Source organism: Anguilla rostrata, chromosome 13, assembly GCF_018555375.3.
Source record: "Anguilla rostrata isolate EN2019 chromosome 13, ASM1855537v3, whole genome shotgun sequence".
Lineage (NCBI taxonomy): Eukaryota > Metazoa > Chordata > Actinopteri > Anguilliformes > Anguillidae > Anguilla > Anguilla rostrata.
In genome coordinates this window covers 1373989-1395522 of record NC_057945.1, presented here as the reverse complement: position 1 = coordinate 1395522, position 21534 = coordinate 1373989, and the positions used below count along the sequence as shown (strand labels likewise).

Below are 21534 nucleotides of genomic sequence, written 5' to 3'. Positions count from 1 at the left end.
ATGATCATTACTTGTTTAACACAAAAGTAATTATTTACTCTTTTTTCATTACAGTTGATATTATGTTTTTTACATATTACATGTATTATGCTAAAAAGAGAAATGGTTGCAAAATGTGGCATTAATCATCAAACCCTGTTTATAGATGCTGTGTTCCCATTATCTGTACCTTTTATGCATACATGAAGCAGTTCATGTATGCATAATGGAGGGGGGCTCACAAAAAGTAAATATTCATTTTACATTTTTATTATCAGCCAAATATGTGAGCAAACTAGAAATTTTTCAAAACTTGAGAAAAGTTGTGCCTATTAAATTAAGGGCAGAACTGCTTCAGGACTTCCTGCCAAATCCTGTGTCTAATTATTTAATTCAGTTAATAAGTCATCATAGCCCAATGAAAAGTGTTTGCTAAAAGGGCCAGTGAATACTTGAACAAAATCTGTGGCCCTACTCAAGTGGTTCAAGGCAATTGGTTCCCTCACCCGTTTGAGCTAGACTGTGTAGAACGTGCCTGTGCTGTACATTCAAGGCACTTTCCTTGAATCATTGCATGCTAGCATTCGTCTTTACTGTGTTAACTAACTAATCAGCTTGATTACAGTTGCACACAGTTGTATTTAATCTGCCATGAAAGAATGTGTCCAGGGCAGACCTTGCCCCCTTTGAAGCCATGATTCCCTTGGAACATCAGTCTGTTTTTTGTCCTGAAATGTGTTCCATATCTTGGGAGAAAAGGAGAACAAGTTGGCTCTGGTTCCAGGCCAATAATATATTTTTTGTCTGACAGTAATGAGCCAACTTTTAGAAGCCCAAAGGAGATTGAGAACAAACAGTGTGCAGTTCGATAATTAGTATTTAAATGAGCATATGGTTCCTCTCTGTAGAATTATACACAAGAGATTAACAACTCCCCGTTTGGAGATTTAGGGTACCAAATGACTGTGCCAGAACAATAGAGTGACATCTTTTTGCTTGAATATCAGCCCAGTACAAGTGATTAAATAAAGAGACGATGCTGTATTTAAAGTCTTGCTTGTAAGATGAATGTGAAATGGGGCTCGATACAATATTGTTGCTTATGATATGGTATTTTAATGGGGGTTGCTGCAATATTGCTGCTAATTACCTTTACAGTTTTTTTAATTACTTCCTCTACGACAGAAATCTATTTTAGATAACATGCAGCATATTGCAAGCACATATACAATTGAGTGGTGGAGACCAATGCATGTGGTTATTTGGTAGGCTGCTCTTGCAAGACATTTAAAAAAACTTTCGAAAGAAGACTCATTTGACGATGAGGCACAGATTTAGCTGCCAACAGACAGCGGCGTTAGGCACAGAGCTGTCTGTTGTCTGAACACGGTGTTCAGTATGCTTGACATTGTGTCTGATCTCGCTGTCCAAGGAGTGACCAGCTGAACGTGGGGGACTACATCAAGTCTGTCAACGGCATCAACCTGACCAAGCTGCGGCACGATGAGATCATCAGCCTGCTGAAGAACGTGGGAGAGCGGGTGGTGCTGGAGGTGGAGTACGAGCTTCCTCCTTCAGGTATGAAGTTGAACACTTTGCCTGTACTGGTCTGTTGTGGTCTGCAGATGTCTATGGTAGTCTGTACTGGCCTGTAGTGGTCTGTGGGTGTCGATGGTAGTCTGTAGTAGTCTGTAGTAGTCTGAGGTTGTCTGTAGTGGTCTCTAGTAGTCTATGGTAGTCTGTAGTAGTTTGTGGTGGCCTGTAGTGGTTTGTAGCTGTATGTAGTGGTCTGTAGTAACTGTGGTGGTCTGTAGTGCTCTATAGTACTTTGCGATAATCTGTAGTGTTCTGTAGTGGTCTGTGATGGTCTGTAGCTGTTTGTAGCAGCCTGTGGTGGTCTGTAGTGGTCTGTAGCATCTGTGGTACTCTCTAGTGGTCTGTAGCATCTGTGGTAGTCTGTAGTGGTCTGTAGCATCTGTGGTGATCTGTAGTGATCTGTAGCATCTGTGGTGATCTGTAGTTGTTTGTATCAGTTTGTGGTGGTCTGTAGTGATTTGGAGTCATCAGCAGCAGTCTGTATTGGTCTACAGTAGTCTGCAATGGTCATTAGTGGTTTGTAGAAGTCTCTTGTGGTCTGTGGTGTATGGGCCAAGCTGAGCTTTGGGGGGGGGGGCAGTTTTGTCAGTGTGAGCAGTGGGGGCTCACAGCCAGACCTGCCAACCTGCACGCATTTTGTGTACCAACCACGCAATTCTTGGTCAAAATACGCATGTACGAAATGCCAACTGAGACTACGCAAAAAAAAATAATAATTAAATTGTAATTAAAAAAAAAATTATTATTGTAATTTAATTACGGAAAACAATCAATAAATACAAAACAATAACAATACATTTATTCTGTATTTAAACTACAGAATAGTATTTAAACTACAGAATCCCCAACCCACTCAACAGCCACTGATACATAGCGGTACTTTATTATTATCCACCGAGGCGTAACGCTGCATTGCTGAGGTAAAATGAGAAGTGGGAGAGTAATAATCAAGCACAAAAATGTGACCGTAATGTTAACATATAAAACGTTAAAACATGTTCGGTAACTTTACGTGATGATGCATTTCAATGGGTATATCCCAATGAGATACATTTGTGTATATAGTTAGCCGTAGTAGTAGCTCGCATACGATTTAGCCTCGTTACGAGACGGCTACGGTTTGAATAACTGATGGAGTAATTTAGCTGCAGTAACTCAAATGCCATGGAGACTCGCTGTTCTAACGGTGAATCGCGCAGACCCTGTTGGAGCAAAGTGAAGCGAGTCCATGCCCCCCAGAAGTTCCTCGCAAAATATCAGGAGCATGGCCATGCCTCCACCCCTCAAAACTTCCACACCATGCATTTTGCACGTTGTGAAATTATGATTTTGAAATTAGCCACCAAGGAGCTTCATGTAATAATTTAGCTAAACCTCTAGTTACAAAGGCCCTACATTCCTAGATAATTTTTCAATTGAATAGTTTTTTTTCATTAGCCCTATATGATGTGTGCCTATATAAGCTGATTCAATTATTTAATTATTAAATACAAATGGAAATCATGAACAGAAACTTGGTTTTATTCATAATTGACAGTGTTCTACATCGCAACATAAGTTCTTTTTATATACATTACAACATAAGTTTCTGTAACAATATACAAAATAAATTATTTCCATTTTTATTAAATAATTGAATGATCACTTATACAGATCACTTATACAGTCAAAACTAGAATTATGAAGAAAGGCTTATGTGTGTGTGTGTGTGTGTGTCTCTTGCAGAAGCGAAGTGGTGTGAAAGCATGTGAACTAAGCATTACACTGACTATTGTGGTACTCAAAATATTTTCCCAAGGTTGGCAGGGCTGCACAGCACATGTTCCTCAGAGCTTGTTGGAGCTTCAGCAGGTGTGTGTGACACAGGTGTTTCATGGTCTTAAAGGATAACTCCGGCTTTTTCGGCCAAAGGATCCTTGAAATGCCTTCTAAATGTGGCTTTTCCTCCAAATAAAAACTCAATTAGCACACACAAATGTATTTAATCAACAGCTGTGAGACGATTTTACTCCAGATTTTAAAATTAGTGTTCATTTTCGATACTTGTTTGCACTGTAGCAGCACTTCCTTACTTGCACTGCGGCAGGCTGTATTCATGCACACTGGGGGTGTTAGTACAGCTGTTCACTGCAGTAACTAGCTTAGTGGCACATCGCACACTTCTCTGCTTGCCATTGCACTCACTGAGGACAATGTATGCTTCCACCAAACAAAGTAGTCTGCTAACTGAAACACCAAGTGCCTGGCGATAAACTGATGGAAATTACATATATGAACGTCCCCTTCAGGCTGTGCTGTTATTATGTTGAGGGAGGCCATTTTATGGGCATTTCAAGGCTTGTTTACATGGCCCTGTTAGACTGCATTGCAAAGCAGAGTGGAGCAGTTCTCTGGGTGACCAAAGCCCTACAAAGCTGTGATGAAATTATTGTCATTACCAATCTGCATGGTGGAAGTAGTTCGGGAAAATGGGGCAAAGTAAAAAAAAAGATTATAAATGAAGTCATTCTTTGAAACGTGCAGTGTTTTTAATTGTCTTCATACGGGCTCAAGAGCGTTTCTGCTTGGAACGCATCTTGCCTTTGACAGCGAAAGTCTCTTGGTTTAAGCTGACAGGAAACTAAGGGGATTTAGTGGTTTAATGTTTACAGTAGGTTTTTAGAAATCAACATCAGACAATCAGACACCACCAGAATATTCTGCTGGATGTAATTCCAGAGTCAGTTCTGTATAAGTAAGCCAGTCATTTCAGATTTTTTTTTTTTTTTTACTTATTACTTTGACAACATTATCCATTTATATTCCGAAATGGCAATATGTTTTGGTACCGCATGAAAGATGTGAAATATTGTTTAGACTGGGTATTGTGCTTTTTGCCTGTGTGATATTAAGACAGGGTATCAGAAGTGTTTTAGTGATTATGTTTATGTAGAATACTATGTAAGTATTTCAGAAGCATCTCATATGCTGAAGTTACTTTGCTTGTAAACCTGGCAGGGAAAGTGCTCTGACTACTGGTGTGTGTGTGTGTGTGTGTGTGTGTGTGTGTGTTTGTGTGCATGTGCATGCATGCGTGTCTGTGTGTGTTTGTGTGCGTACGTGGGTGCATGCATGTGTTTGTGCCTGTGTGCGTACGTGCATGCATGTGTGTGTGTGTACGTGTGCATGTTTGTGTGTGTGTGTGTGTGTCTATGAATAGAGTGTCTGTGTACCAGACCTTTCAAGTTTACAAGCCTTTTGCATTCGGCTGACCTTCCAGAATAAATGTGTTTGCTCCTCTGTCCATTCATTTCCCCTGTTCTCTGTCTTGTGAAAAAGACCCAGTAAACCCCTGTGATTTAATGAGGCAGTGACATCACCTCTGTCTGTGTTCTTGCCAGCACCAGACAGTACCTCAGGTGTTATTTCCAAGACAATCGAGATATGTTTGCACAAGGAAGGCAACAGTTTTGGCTTTGTCATGCGAGGTAAGCACCACAGGTTTGCATTCTCTTAAAGAGAATTTTCTGGAGTTTCTTCAGTTTTATTTGTTTATGTATGTTTTTGATTGCCCTGACATTTTTTTGCATGCAGTGAAAGATATTCTATATATTTACAGAAATACACACAAACACATGCACACATGCCCAGTTTCGTATAGTTATCAAACAATTGTTGTGGAATTTCATATTAGCCATTGTTATATTATAAGTGCATGTTTGATAAATATATGAAATAGTGTGTTTCTCTCACAAATAACTAAATAATAACTGTAAACTTCATGGAACCTGTCTAACCTTATTATGTTTGGAGTAGGGATGGCCAATCCTTTATAAAGTATGTTGAATAACTTTTTTCCCATTCTCAGTTAATACATGTTGCAAGCTCCTGTCTTTGTTTATCATTACCTTAAGCTGCTTACAAATTTAAATTGAAGCTACTATTATGTCTGACTCTGCAACGGAAGACCATTTCAGCTACATTGCTGAATGTTATTCATTCATGCCTGAATTTACAGATGGGCACTTGCAAAAGTTAGAGGTTGAGAGGTCGAAGATGGAAGGTGAACTGGTGGCTCTGTCTGGGTGAATCAAATTCAGTAGAACTGGAATATTAACAGTATTAATATAAACTCCAGAATGTGAGCTATCCCTTTAAATGTTCATCAGCACCATGACTGCTTAAACCCCCACATACACATAAAACATAAAAAAAGGTTTGCCATTAAAGCTTCAATGTTAGAATCACACATTTTTAAAATAATTTTGTTTCAGTAAAAGATGGTGTTTTAAAGGAAGCGAGTAACAATTACTCACAATAAAATATACCCTCACTTTTTGGAAGCAAGTGATGTTTTACAGAAGTATGCATAGAAATATCAAATATATCCAGTGGTCTGAATTATGTCTTCTTTGTCCGTAACTTCACTTTTTTTTTTTCTTTTCAAACCTTTTGTGAGTCCATTTCCATGGTAGGCAAGCAAAGCAAACACAATTTATATTGAATTCATTATCATGCTACCAGTTCTTCTCTTACCTATTAAACTTTTTATTTTCTTTTCCGCTTAAATTTCTACTTCTCCTCTGAGAGTATAGTATTCACCTTGGCTCAGAGTAGTGTACTTGTAAAAAGCTTTCAGTTTGTCCGCATAGTGGTGCTGTAATCTGTGATTTAATGTGAAAAATAACTTTTATTACTCATAACTTTTCATCCTAGTTTGGAAGTAATATTGAATTGACTGTGTCCTGAGCATAGACTGTTCGCACCAGTTTCTGTGAGTATGGTGGCACAGGACGTGGAGCTGAGGTGTGTGTTTGCCATCTTTCAGGGGGGTCTCATGAAGACTGGCACAAGTCGCGCCCCCTAGTGGTGACATACGTGCGACCAGGAGGCCCTGCCGACAGGTAACAAACAAACTGTAGCCACCAACGATCGGAGGGTGAGACTTCACAACCTCACCCCCCGTGGAGGTAGCATGTTTTTCAAATCATTCTCATGGGTCTGAACGGAGACGTGACAGGTCATGGAAAACAAGACGGAATGCGCCGGTTCGCTGATGTACCCTCCCCTGCGCCCGTGGGGCCCAAACCCCAATAGGCGCGTTAGTGTCTAGAGTGTTAGAGTTACAGCTAACATCGGCTAGCGCTGCTCCCCCCGAACCACATCCAGCTCTACATGCATCAGGGTCACACAGCCAGACCTGCCTCCAGCCATTTTCCTGGTGTGTTGCAGTCGAAATTACGCAATCAGGGTTACACAGTCAGGATTACACAGTCGGGGTTACACAGTCAGGGTTACACAGTCAGGATTACACAGTCAGGGTTACACAGTCGGGGTTACACAGTTGGGATTACACAGTTGGGGTTACACAGTCAGGGTTACACAGTCGGGGTTACACAATTGGGATTACAGAGTTGGGATTACACAGTCGGGGTTACACAGTCGGGATTACACAGTTGGAATTACGCAGTTGGGATTACACAGTCGGGTTACACAATTGGGATTACACAGTTGGGATAACACAGTCGGGGTTACACAATTGGGATTACACAGTTGGGATTACGCAGTTAGGATTACACAGTCGGGGTTACACAGTTGAGATTACGCAGTTGGGATTACACAGTCGGGGTTACACAATTGGGATTACGCAGTCAGGGTTACACAGGAACACAGCAGTCTGCCTCTTTCTACAGCTCTGGAGCCAGATGAAGGCTGGTTAAATACCCCTGAAAGCAGATGGACCTCTAAGAGTCTCTCTCTTCCGTTCCCCAGCACTTCCTGCCGGAGCCCGTTTTACCTGAGCCTTGCGCACATCACAATCCCCTAATGGGACCCACTGATGCTGTCTCTGGGCCAGTGAGGGAAAGGGAGGGTGTTACATTACTGATTAATCATAAATATTAAAGAGGGGGGTTGGCAATTACACCACATGCTACTGATTAATATTAAAGATTATTATTAAAGAAGTGGCAGGGAATTATGGTGCATGGTACTGATTAATATTAAATAGTGGGTGGGGAGTTATGTTATTGACTGTGTGATTGATTTATAGTGTGATTGGGATCCCTTCCTTTCCCTCTTCCCTCCCTCTCTCCCTCCCTGTCCCTCCCTCCCTTTCCCTTTTCCCTCTCTCTCCTTCCCTGTCCCTCCTTCCGTTTCCCTCTTCCTTCCCTCTCTCCCTTCATCCCTCCATTTTCCTCCCTCTCTCTTCTCCCTCCCTGTCCGTCCCTCCCTTTCCCTCTTTCCCTCTCTCTCTCCCTCTCTCCCTCCCTCCCTCCCTCCCTCTCTCTCTCCCTCTCCCCCACAGAGAGGGCACTCTGAAAGTGGGTGACCGTCTCCTGAGTGTGGATGGGGTGCCCCTGCACAGCGCTAGCCATGCCGATGCCCTGACCGTGCTCACCCAGTGCGGCCAGGAGGCCCTGTTCCAGATCGAGTACGACGTGTCCATCATGGGTGAGCCCCGCCCACTTGAGCTCTCGCTGGAATCGAGCTCCACCCACACACACACTCACACACACACACACTCACACACACATGAGGACTCGCTGAAATTCAGCCTCACACACACACAAGCACTCACTGAAATTGAGCCTCACACACACAAGCACTTACTGAAATTGAACCTCACACACATGAGCACTCCCTGAAATTGAGCCTCACACACACGTGAGCACTCCCTGAAATTGAGCCTCACACACACGAGCACTCCCTGAAATTGAGCCTCACACACGAGCACTCCCTGAAATTGAGCCTCACACACACATGAGCACTCCCTGAAACTGAGCTTCACATACACATGAGCACTCACTGAAATTGAGTCTCACATACACACACACACGCACTCACTGAAATCGCTAAGCATGAGAGCAAAGGAGAGAGGCATGAATTTAATATACTCCTTGAACTGAAACATAAATGTATGTTAGAGTTTCTCTTTTTCAAACACAGTTGGTGGTTCATTTTGGTATAAAACTATACCAAACTTTTATTTTTTATTTCATGCAAACATAATTTGGTATAAACTCACCAAACTTTGTTTGTGAAGAATGTAATCAACATTATATTGGGATTTATGTTACAGCACTTATTTAGGGGTTAGGGTTAAGTATAAAGGTTGGTTGAATCCAAGCCTCTGTTGTGCTGTGATTGAGGGTTGGACCATTGTAAAACGAATGCTGTGACTGAATTAATTTATTTCGAATACTTAAGTGTTTTTTTTAACTTAAGTTATACAGGTAGGAAAAGGACAGAGGTTTTAATAAGTGAAAGTCCATAGACAACCCAAGAGTTCTAGAAAACAAATAATAATTTACCTTAAATAAAGAAAACAAAAAACCTCACAGAATGTTGGACAAGCGAAGCTCAGATAAGCTCAGTTGCTTCATCCCACCACTCCCCCACAGAGGAAAAAGGTTACGGAGTGTTTGTCGGGAAAAACAAGAAAAACTCCCCGCCTTCTGAAAACATCAGACGTTAAGAGGCACTTCTTTCCCTACACTCTCCCCTCACCTGGTCTTGAAGTGGCCGATTAGAGATGATATTTTTCATCTGGTTGAGTGGCGAGTTTGACACCCGAAATGGTTACAGGGAGAAGTGGTGACCCCTCTCCTCCCACCTCAGCCCACCTCCCCCTCCCCCTCCCCGAGACAGCGAGTTTGCCACCCGATGGGGTCACAGAGAGAAGTGGTGACCCCTCTCCACTCACCCCAGCCCACCTCCCCCTCCCCCCAGACTGCGAGTTTGCCACCCGCTGTGGTCACAGAGAGAAGTGGTGACCCCTCTTCGCCCACCCCAGCCCTCAAATGCAAATTACTCCAAAAATGCAAATGACTAAAATAACTGCGTTGCTAGAATTCCAAAAAATCGACTCATTAAGGAAATACAGGCATTTTGTGCCATTTTCTTCACAAACCCCCCTGCCAGACAGTAGGTAACATGTACGGATGCCCAGGTGTGAATGGGTTTCTCTCTCCTCCAGCACGCTATTCAGCAACTGAATGACCAATGCTTTGATACAAATTGCTGGGTCAAGCGCTATCAAAACTAATTTTGCCGATATAATCACACTAAAATAATCGACTGCTTGTAAAACGCCTTGGCACATTTTCCCTTACCTATATAACGAACCCGATATGAATTAGAAATAAAAGTGTTGAATTTGATACAGTCGTGTCCTTTATTTCAAGACAATTTTCATTTTCTACATAATGTTTCATGATCTGTATGAAATTAGGCCACTGTGGGGGCTGAAATCGAGGCTGCTATGCTGGATGAGCCTGATGCCACTGGGCGGTTTAAGGCAGTGAAAACACGCCTTTCTAGTGTGAAGGGAACTGCCCTGCAAGGTTTCACGTCACCACCGTTGATGCTCACTGTTGTGCTGCCTTGTCTGTGGCGCTCAGATACGGTGACGAACGCCTCCGGCCCCCTGCTGGTGGAAATCGCCAAGTCTCCCGGGACGGCCCTGGGCATCACGCTGGCGACCGCCACGCACAGGAACAAGCAGGTCATCGTCATCGACAAGATCAAAGCCGCCAGCGTCGTGGACAGGTGCTTCTCTCTCACAGTCATACCTGCCACCGCATCTCACGCTCCTGTGATCTGTGCATCTTGTGCCGCTGCGACACTTTCTTTGCCTGTGACATGGTTACTTTCCAAGCACACCAGTGCTCTAGGGCGCAGAATGGCTGGGAGTGCTGTAGCACTGCAGAGCAGCTGCCAGTGTCGGTGTTTCTGCTCTGATGCTGCTCTGCTGCTGGCAGTCTGATACAGATGTCTGGCTTGTGCAGTTTAAAGGAAAACTTCACCCTGATAACCCTGCCCAACAATAATATGGTCCAGAAATTAAAACATGCTAGTTTTAGTGGGTTTTAGTCTACAGGACATGCATCTCAATTTCTGGAAAAACATCTGGAACATTACTTACAACCGTTGTCATAGTAACTCATAGCTGAGTCATGGAGGCAGGTTTTGAACGCAAGACGCGGCGAGAGCTGCCACTACTGAAATAGTATGGATGCACAATCGTATCAGGAAATACCAGTATATATTTCAGCTACGACTAGGGTCAATAAAATGGGCTATGATAATGGAACATACATGTGGCAGGGGGGCAATGCATTTTACGTGTCACTGATACTGTAAATCAAGTGAAAATATCAAGCTTCGAAAGTAGCCTAATCATAGTCACCTGAACCTCTCTTATTCATTATAAATTCTAATTAGCCATTTTTACAAGATGGACTCACAGGAAAATATGTACAGTCTCAGAAATAATAATAATACTAATAATACTAATAATAATAATAATAATAATAATAAAACAACAAACAAATTTTATTTATGACACATGCTTGCTTCTCATACCCAATACTACAAATTAAGCAGGAGTCAAGTATGTATTTCATGAAGGCTTACTGAGTTAGCTGGATAACTACTCTGAGTAAAACCCGGAACTGCTCTTTTTACTTCAGTCCATGTTCCAGATATGGGAGGGTTCTGGGTTTTACTCAGCACAGTTATCCAGCTAACTCAGTAATCCTGCTCTGTGATACAGGGTTTTACTCAGCACAGTTATCCAGCTAACTCAGTAATCCTGCTCTGTGATACAGGGTTTTACTCAGCACAGTTATCCAGCTAACTCAGTAATCCTGCTCTGTGATACAGGATTTTACTCAGCACAGTTATCCAGCTAACTCAGTAATCCTGCTTCGGAAAAAGGGCGCTGGTCACCTGAAGTGTGGTCATGAGCTCGGGCTGCAGGAGCGAGCAGAGAGACACATACTCTGCTTAATAATAAAGTGTGCAGGGTCACACATTTTGTTATGTGAATAAAATTAGTTACATTTTTTCTTCATGAGTTGATGTCTGTGCTCATCTACTTGTATGAACTTGATTGTACTTGTGCTGTGTTGTGAAATGAAGAAATGTCTGTCGAATGTGGCTCTCTAGCTAGGTATAAAAGCAGCTGACCCATGTATATCTATGAAAGAACTAGTCTTGGTGGATTATGTTGATTTTGAATATGCCAGCGTGTGTCTTTCATGGTTCTGCCTCACGCCCCTCCTCCAGATGCGGGGCGCTGCACGTGGGGGACCACATCCTGTCCATCGACGGGACGAGCACGGAGCACTGCACGCTGCTGGAGGCCACTCAGCTGCTGGCCAGCACGGCGGACCAGGCCAAGCTGGAGATCCTGCCCGCCCACCACAGCCGGCTGCCCAGCAAGCCACAGGACACAGGTGAGTGGGCGGGGCCTCTGGGGAGTGTGGGGGCCTCCGGATGAGTGGGCGGGGCCCCAGGACTCCGGAGAGTGGGCGGGGCCTCCGTACACCGGTGAGTGGGTCGGGCCCCAGGACTCCAGTGAGTGGACGGGGCCCCAGGACTCCGGTGAGTGGGTTTTGGGGTCCCAGGACTCCAGTGAGTGGGTGGGGCCCAGGACTCCAGTGAGTGGGTGGAGCTCCAGGACTTCGGTGAGTGGGGTTTTGGTGGGGCCCAAGGACTTTGTGAGTGGGCAGGGCCCCAGGACTTTGGTGAGTGTGCAGGGCCCTAGGACTCCAGTGAGTGGTTGGGGCCCCCGAACTTTGGTGAGTGGGCGGGGCCCCAGGACTTCGGTGAGTGGTTGGGGCCCCCGGACTTTGGTGAGTAGGCGGGGCCCCAGGACTTTGGTGAGTGGGTGGGGCCCCAGAACTTTGTGAGTGGGCAGGGCCCAAGGACTTTGGTGAGTGGATGGGGCCCCAGTTCTCCAGTGAGTGGGTGGTGCCCAGGACTCCAGTGCGTGGATGGGGCCCCACGACTTTGGTGAGTGGGTTTTGGGGTCCCAGGACTCCAGTGAGTGGGTGGGGCCCCAGGACTTTGGTGAGTGGGTTTTGGGTGGGGCCCCAGGACTTTGGTGAGAGGGCAGGGCCCTAGAACTCTGTTGAGTGGGTGGGGCCCTAGAACTCCGGTGAGTGTGTGGGGCCCTAGGACTATGGTTAGTGGGCGGGACCCCAAAACTTTGGTGAGTGGGCGGGGCCCCAAGAACTACAGTACAGAGGGGGAAGGTGTTCCTGCACAGAGAGTAGGGATTGCCCAGGGAGTGGACCCAAACGATACTAATCACAATACAAGACATATACTCTGTAGTAATATAGTAATACTCCTAATCATTATTATTTTTATTATTATTGTTATTATTATTATTATTATTATTATTATTATTTTATAGTGGTGTTCATTACCACTTCCTAGTGTGGCCAGGTGAACACGTGGTTCAGTAAATCCAGGACCCAAAAATGTGTTAGAGGTTATTTATTCTTGTTCATTAATAGCTGAGTGGATGTGTTGAGTTTAAGTACATTGGAAGCCTCCTAGTACACTAGTTCTACCTGCTTTGTGGAAGCCATTAAACTGTCTTTAAACCAGTAATACAGGGGTGCATGTGCACATTAAGTAATAAAAATAACTATATCAAAACTGAGATTACATAACTATATTTAATATTCTCAAATCAAAAGGTGCAATTAACAGAACAATGACAGCTTTATCCAAGTTCACAGTAGTGGGTCTTACAGTACATACAGTTCAGCCATTCTATTACAATATTCCGTGATTTGAACATAAAATATATACTTTTATGTTCAAATGAGTGGAATGCAGACAAGTTAAATGGCATACATGTTTGAAAAATTATTTAAATATCACCACACTTGGTAGCCTATTACTTGTCATTTTAAATGAATTGTAAATATGGTGTACCTTGATCATTAAAACAGCATACGATCAGCATGTATCTAGATTTTATTGACATGGCAACCTTTATGTAAGTCAGCCTCAGATCAGCTTAGTGTCTAGTTACTGTCAGCCACTGTTACAGAAATGCCTGTAGCTTTTGTTTCTTCCCCCTTTGTCACCCATATTTTACAAAGCTTGTACTTTTTATAATATATAGCAACAGAGTTAGGGTGGGGCTTATTGCTTAATACTGCCAGCATTTAATATGCATGCTGTTAAACCCAAAGCTTTTTAAATACGTATGATATATCTTAATCCAATAGCAGAGACTCAGAATCCAAAAATATAGTATTTATATTACATGACATTACAAACACTGAGCAAGTCTTATCCAGAGAGTGACTTACAGATGTAGAGAACATCAGTATCCATCTCATTTGCTTGATTAAGAAATGAGACAACTTGTAGAATGATCAGTGAGTGTCTCACGCAGAACTGTTCTCTGTAGAATGATCAGTGACCATCTCACGCAGAGTGGTTCTCTGTAGAATGATCAGTGACCATCTCACGCAGAGTGGTTCTCTGTAGAATGATCAGTGATCTTCTCGTGCAGAACTGTTCTCTTTTAGAATGATCAGTGATCGTCTCACGCAGAACCTTTCTATTCTAGAATAATCAGTGATTGTCTCACACGGAACGGTTCTCTTTATTCAAGTCAACTGAACACTACTTTCACCTTAATTGAATAAAACCAGTGTAATATACAAAAAGACACTTTTAAGTTTGCATGTTAATTAATTATTTAAAGCACTTGGACTTGAGCTGAAAACCCATATGTTTCCAGGCAACTTGTTTTCATCTCAAAGTAAATTCCCAAGTCAAAGTATGGCTTGTAAAATATACATGTCAGTGTGTTCCTGGATCCCTTGCTGTTTCTTACAAGCCATAGCTTAAACTTAAAGCAAAAGATGCTTTAGTACATGTGTAAATCTTGCAGGTCTAAACAGGTCCCTAAATAGAAGTGTGGCTTGTAAGATGTATATTTAGTGTGCCTGGCTCTGCTGTTTGCTACAAACTACATTTTCGTTTGTGACCCTGTTTTGCCCTGGCAGATTTATTCATGCACATATTCAAGCGTTTTGCGCTAAGAGAAAGTTAAGTGTGTGTTCTCAGCAGGTGTTCAGCCATGCACACTAGATTATCTTTGATATTGAGTGGCACATGGAAACCATAAATTTGCCCAAGTTAAGCTCAAACCCCACGGGTGGGCAAAAACACCGCCTCTTAAATTCCCCTTGCAGTGCCTTCAGAGTATTCACCTCTCCTGAACTTCAGGAAGTGAAAGTATTCGCCCACGGTGAACTTCCACATTCTGTCCTGTTAAAACCTTTAGATTGTAAGGCATTTCCCCTTCACTCACCCAGTATATTCAACACATATACGATACAAAAATATTTTTTATTCAACAAGTCTTTTTACAAACAAATTCTCATTACAAAAGTATTCATCCCCAGACCCCGAATGCAAATGCCATACCTATAATCAACTCTAGACCTTTTAGCTTTGTTGTGCATTAACTAAGGATGCTGATGCACAACTGGCCAAGAAACAGTTAAGAAACCAATTGTCCAATTAATTTTGGTTCCCTCAAATGGGGGAACTATGTATGTATAAAACGGGTTGTAATTCTTACACGGCTCACCCAATACGTTTGTAAATACCAACAAATTAAATATGACAGTCTTCACTATTAACTTATTCATTGTTTCCATGTCAAAGCCAGTTTCTTGGCATCCATCCATTATTTATACCCACTTATCCTGAGCAGGGTTGCGGGGGGTGCTGGAGCCTATCCCAGCATGCATTGGGTGAGAGGCATGAATACATCCTGGACAGGCTGCCAATATATTGAAGGGCACACACCATTCACTCACACACTCATACCTATTAGAAATTTGGAGTCTCCGATTAGCTTACCTGCTTGTCTTTGGACATCCATTATCTAAAACCTCCTCAGGATGAGCTGGTATAGATAACGGATGGATGGACCTTAAGCATTCTACATGAAATAAGAAACATTTTATTGAACCCACTTGTAGTGATGTAACATTGCCTGATGGAGCACACAAGATTTTCTACCCTTTCGATGGAAAGTGTTGCGTGAGGCGAATAGATTTGATTTTCAGAACTGTGTGCTCTTCCTATGTAGATTAAATCCCAAGAATGCTTCAGCAAATGGCAGCCCTCACTGTTGGAATGTAAACCAGCAGAGGACATACACTATGCATCACTATGCATGTAAAATGCTGGTTGGCAGTGGCAGGGGCAGAGAGTTTGCAGGTCTCCTTGAGGGACACGAAGTTCCTAATGCGTGCAGACGAATATTTCCTTCCAGGATATGATTCATGGTCCAATTTATCCAATTTATTGCTACTCTTAACTGGGTCAACAATTAGAACTTTTAATTTTAGCATGCAGACACACACAAGCTAGAGTCTCACTTGTAAGGCATGTGTACAGGACAGCAGAACTAAGCAGTCTTACTGGGCATCTGCGGGGGGCACAGTTTTATTGACTGTGTTTGGGGGACACAGTTTTATTGGCTGTGTGTTGGGGACACAGTTTTATTGGGTGGATGGCAGACACAGTTTTATTGACTGTGTGTCGGGGACACAGTTTTATTGACTGTGTGTTGGGGAGACAGTTTTATTGGCTGTGTGTGGGGGGACACAGTTTTATTGGTTGTGTGTGGGGGACACTGTTTTATTGAGTGTGTGTCGGGGACACAGTTTTATTGACTGTGTGTTGGGGAGACACAGTTTTATTGGATGTGTAAGGGAGACACAGTTTAATTGGTTGTGTGGGGGACACAGTTTTATTGGCTGTGTGTATCGGAGACATGGATTTATTGGTCAGAAATTGTCTCTGCCTTAACTCTGACTTGTGAAAATTAATTACAGGTAATGCAGAATGTTTATAGCTCTTAAGTTCAGGGAATGCTGTCAAACATCTATGGGTGTCAATTTTGAAATATTTTATTTTTATTTTACTGTTATTTCACCAGGAAACCCCCATTCAGATCAATATCTTTTTTGGAAGGGGGACTTGATGTAAAACACAAAGTTACTAATGCTCTTGTCACGTGTAATATTTGGTTGTGCTCATTGCCGAAGAATTATATTAATGTTCAGAATCATATCTGTTTGTCTTCCAAGATTCATAATCTTTAGTATTGCAGTATGGGTGTGTTTCCTTTAATTAAAGCATTATGGAGTATTATCATTATGGAGAGTTTTCATTGCATTTTGGTGATACAGTATGATTAAAATTTAAACTAAAAAAGCATAATAGAGTAGGTGCTTGCAGCATGTCTGTGCTCCTGCACATGGAGGAAAAACATCCATAAATCCTGCAAAACAATTTGTCTCGCATGCAGCTGCGCGCACAGGGAAATTAGCGGATGAGTAATCAACCGTCAACATGTTCTTACCTCCGATTTAAGATTCATGGCTTTTTTTAAACGGTTGATGTCACCTTAAGAGTCAGTATTTTAATCTCTTTAGGAGATTTGAGCTTTCGGCTGTCACATCGGTTTTTTGTCAATGGCTCCAGTGTCATCATTTTTCCCCGTCACCAACTTTTTTTATCCTCCTGAATGAAGATAAGAATTGCATTCCTTAGAAAGTTGTGCGGGATGAGCTTAGCGTAAGCTGTGAGGAGTGAGGATTTGCCATTTTGCATTTGGCGAAGAAAGGAAACACGCTTACCAGCTGTTTCTTCCCCCCTGTCGTGGTGGCTGTCCTCTTTGGTGACTTCGGCGGTTAACCTGCTGCCTGGCAAACAAGACAGCGCCACACACTTCAAGATAAGTTTTAACTGGGTCCCTCAAACTGTCACTCAGACCGTAGTTAAGGCCACTTAATCCCAGATTAATATGACAGAGAGCCGGTCCGGTTGATGCTAATACTTTGCCTTGGAATAAACTTTCTCTCCCCCGTATTCTTTCGGCTCAATTCGGCTCGGAAGCCCCAAACTTATGATTGACGTTCATCTGCTTGTTTGTGTTCTTTCTGCCTAAGCGTGTCAGGCACGCTCCGATAAGCATCACCTGTCTCCTCACCTGGGGAGGGACCACGCGTCATTCAGAGCAGGCTGCCCCCTTATGCCCCCTGTTACAGCCTCAGGCGAGAAATCAGCACAAACAGGTGGACTGCCTTCACAAACCCCCAGCCGCTGGTATTCTTCAGTACCAATCAAGCCTAAGGAACAGACGCACAGTGCTGTTCTGCCAGTTTGTGTACATGAGGACGGGTTTCACTTAGACCCTGGCTAAACAAATCCCAGAGTGGGTATTCATTCACCTGGATTCACAGTCTCTCTGTGCAGTGACATCTTCCAAAATACAGATATGTCGCCGTGATAGTCTAGCGAGTGGCTTTATGATTTCAACACCGAAAGACCCGATTAAGCAGGAAGTAGGCTAGGCAGACACCCCTGACATAAGGCCGACATTCCATCAACGTTTGTCCTTAACTCTGATCTAACTCTGATCTAGCAAATATGCATTTTGTTTCTAACAAACATAATTATTTTTTTGAGTTCAGAACTATCTCGTCAAACTTGATTTTGTGAAGAAAAATTGTAACTGTTGCATCCGCCTATATACGTCGAAGTTAAAGACAAATTTTGATATTCAAATATTGAATATTTGATAAGTCAGAAAAATTGCATGTACCAGTCCAACAGTTTCTCAAAACTCACACATAAAGGTCAGAAACAAGCCCCCCAAACAAAACTGCCCGCCTGGGGACAGGTTCTGAATGGCAGGCTCTGAGACAGGGCGCCATCTACAGGGCAGGATGAGGAATAACAGTTTAAGCGCACAACGCACATCCACTCGCCATTATAAAGTGTGCTGTTGGCTGAGGACTTCATTAGTCAAGCTCAAATGGGTTTGTTCCTTCCTCCTGCTGAGAATATCTTTTTCAATCAGAGGCATTAGAGCAGGATATTATCATTCAAACGTGACGGGAGCAGACCCAGCAGATTATGGAGAAGCAGGCTTTGCGACGAGCCCCGCTGCATTATGATTATTAATGATAAAAATGCTAATGAAACACTCCTCCGTGATGCTTTCATTTAATAACCCTTCCCAGCAACAACACGCAGGCCGTCATATTGCAGTGCGCCACTATCCTGTCTCTGCATATCCTTGCACAAGGTGAAAATGCTGTGTGAAAAATCTAACTTGTTAATTGTTTAGTTAATCAGAAAAGTGCACAATTCTAATGTTTGAACAGTTAACATATAACTGACATTTTCATCTGTAAATTCTGTGTTTTCTGCTGTCCTTTGTGGACTATACTCAAGGATGTAAAATTACATGACCTAAGGTAACACAAAGAGTGACTGATTGCATTTTGCTGCAGTTATTACATTTGAAAATGCATTAAATCAGAACTGTGTCAGAGTATTAGAGATGTTGGATTAATTTGAACTGTCTCTGTTCTAATGGGAATGCATGTAGTACCTGTTCATTTACAGAACTCTTGGTAGGAGAATAAATCATTTCACAAACACGGTAGCTAAAATGTTACATCATTTCAAGTAGTACTGGGAAACTGGATGCTGTTGAAACTCACCTCATTGGTAACTGTGGCTGATTATAAACTGTGTTTTGTATGTTTTTTTCTATGCAGTGAAAGTGCAAAAGAGTGACCATCCACATTCTTGGGACCCCTGTGTCAACTACTGCCATACCCAGCACCCGAGCCACTGCAAGACGCCAACATGGACGTCCTCCAGTAACCCCATCAACAGCCAAGACTACTGCAAATGTAATTAAACTCAACAGCTGAGTAAAATGGATTTCGGCTTTTATATTCTACCTATGTCCATTTTTTTAATTATCACGGCAAAATTAATATATGAATGCATGCATTGCACATACACAGTGTGTCATGTTGCACATTGCAGTTTGTAATTGTATGCGGTATCAGAAATGGGTGACAGTGTACTGTACATATATTATATGTACCACCCTATAGAGCTGAGCCATTAATGCAGTCTAGTAATACCTAATACAGAACGGAGGAAATTGCTTGCATGTTGGAGGCTTAAATAATGAGTTTGACGTCCTCCCCTCTGGGAGGTGCTATAGAGTACCTAGAGCCTCAAAAAAACACATTTAAGAAGTCTTTCATTCCGCATGCCATTCCTTTGATGAATCCTTGTTTTGACTTACTAATCTCTACCATAGCACTCTAACAATCGTAAGTTGAAGTCTCTGTTTGTCATGTTGTTATGTACGTAGGGTTGTTCGGGCTGTGTATTGACCTAATTGACACTATTATGTAATTTTTTGGTCTGCATTGCGTGACTACTTGTTTTTATTTTACGGCAACTATGGTGAAGCCGAAGGCAAATTTCCACAGAAGTGGACGATGAAGAATCTATCTATCTATCTGTCTATCTACAGTGCCTTTGGAAAGTATTCAGACCCCTTCACTTTTTCCACATTTTGTTACGATACAACCTTATTATCAACATTACATTACATTTATTTGGCAGACGCTTTTATCCAAAGCGACGTACAAAAAGTGCATTTCATGGTCATAGACAACTGCTAAACACAGGTTCAGTAAGGTACAATACTTATTTTGTGCAGCTATTTCTAGCCAAGAACACAGTTTAGTTCACACAGTGAACACTATTCAGACCTAACCTCTGCAAAGCCAACTAGGCAGAAGAATAAGCTACAGTATTAGGACAAATACAAATTACCAAAAGGTGCTGGGATGGGGCAACATGTAACAAGTGTCATGAAAAAAGGGGATTTAGGGTGAAATATACAGCGTGGTGGTGGTTAGTCTAGGTATAGTCTGAAGAGATGAGTCTTCAGGCCACAGCGGAAGATGGGTAGTGAGGGGGAGGTTCGGAGAGGGACGGGGAATTAAATTAATTTTAATTCTCATCAATCTACACACAATACCCCATAATGACAAAGTGAAAACAGGTTTATACATTTTTGCAAATTTATTAAAAATAAAAAACTGAAATATCACATTTACATAAGTATTCAGACCCTTTACTCAGTACTTTGTTTGTTGAGGCACCTTTGGCAGCGATTACAGCCTCGAGTCTTCTTGGGTATGATGCTACAAGCTTGGCACACCTGTATTTGGGGTATTTCTCCCATTCTTCTCTGCAGATCCTCTCAAGCTCTGTTAGGTTGGATGGGAGATGTTTAGTCTCTCCAGAGATGTTCGATTAGGTCCAAGTCCAGGCTCTGGCTGGGTCACTCAAGGACATTCACAGACTTTTCCCAAAGCCACTCCTGCATTGTCTTGGTTGTGTGCTTAGAGTCATTGTCCTGTTGGAAGGTCATCCCAGTCTGAGGTCCTGAGTGCTCTGGCACAGGTTTTCATCAAGGATCTCTCTGTACTTTGCTCCGTTCATCTTTCCCTCGATCCTGACTAGTCCTAGTCCCAGTTCCTGCTGCTGAAAAACATCCCCACAGCATGATGCTGCCACCACCATGCTTCACCATAGGGATGGTATTGGCCCAGTAATGAGCGGTGCCTGGTTTCCTCCAGACGTGACGCTTGGCATTGTGGCCAAAGAGTTCAATTTTAGTTTCACCAGATCAGAGAATCTTGCTTCTCATGCTCTGAGAGTCCTTTAGGTGCCTTTTGGCAAACTCCAAACAAACTGTCATTTGCCTTTTCCTGAGGAGTGGCCACTCTACCATAAAGGCCTGATTGGTAGAGTGCTGCAGAGATGGTTGTCCTTCTGAAAGGTTCTCTTATCTCCACAGAGGAAATCTGGAGCACTGTCAGAGTGACGATTGGGTTCTTGGTCACCCCCCTAACCTAGGCCCTTCTCCCCTGATTGCTCAGTTTGGCTGGCGGGCAGCTCTAGGAAGAGTTCTGGTGGTTCCAAACTTCCATTTAAGAATGTTGAAGGCCACTGTGTTCTTCGGGACCTTCAATGCTTCCTGTGTTTCCCTTCTGTTTCCTCAGCCCTGGTATCAGGACTCACCTGTATTTCCCTTCTGTTTCCTCAGCCCTGGTCTCCGCCAGCTTCTCGCCCGGGTCCACCGCCACATCGGGCTTCGCCAGCCAGAACTCCTCCACCCTGCCGCGCGCCGCCCATCCCATGAGCCCCCGCAACTCCATGCTGAAGAGGAGGCAGAGGAAGAAAGAGCACAAGAGCTCGCGTGCGTGGAGAAGTGTATCCCGTCTCTTCTATCTCTGTAGTCCCCACATG

General features: G+C 43.0%; 1 protein-coding gene across 7 annotated transcripts in view; it reads left to right on the top strand.

The window, feature by feature from the left end:
- The window catches only part of LOC135237641 (glutamate receptor-interacting protein 2-like), a 185110-nt gene that overhangs the window by 110910 nt on the left and 52666 nt on the right, over positions 1 to 21534 (top strand). For all 7 annotated transcript variants that reach the window (XM_064304958.1, XM_064304957.1, XM_064304960.1 and 4 more), the window contains exons 4-11: positions 1412 to 1557; positions 4956 to 5042; positions 6383 to 6458; positions 7862 to 8007; positions 9957 to 10104; positions 11626 to 11795; positions 18966 to 19103; positions 21332 to 21484. In XM_064304958.1, the coding sequence (XP_064161028.1) occupies positions 1412 to 1557; positions 4956 to 5042; positions 6383 to 6458; positions 7862 to 8007; positions 9957 to 10104; positions 11626 to 11795; positions 18966 to 19103; positions 21332 to 21484 (1064 nt within the window). The remainder of the gene's footprint in view (positions 1 to 1411; positions 1558 to 4955; positions 5043 to 6382; positions 6459 to 7861; positions 8008 to 9956; positions 10105 to 11625; positions 11796 to 18965; positions 19104 to 21331; positions 21485 to 21534) is intronic.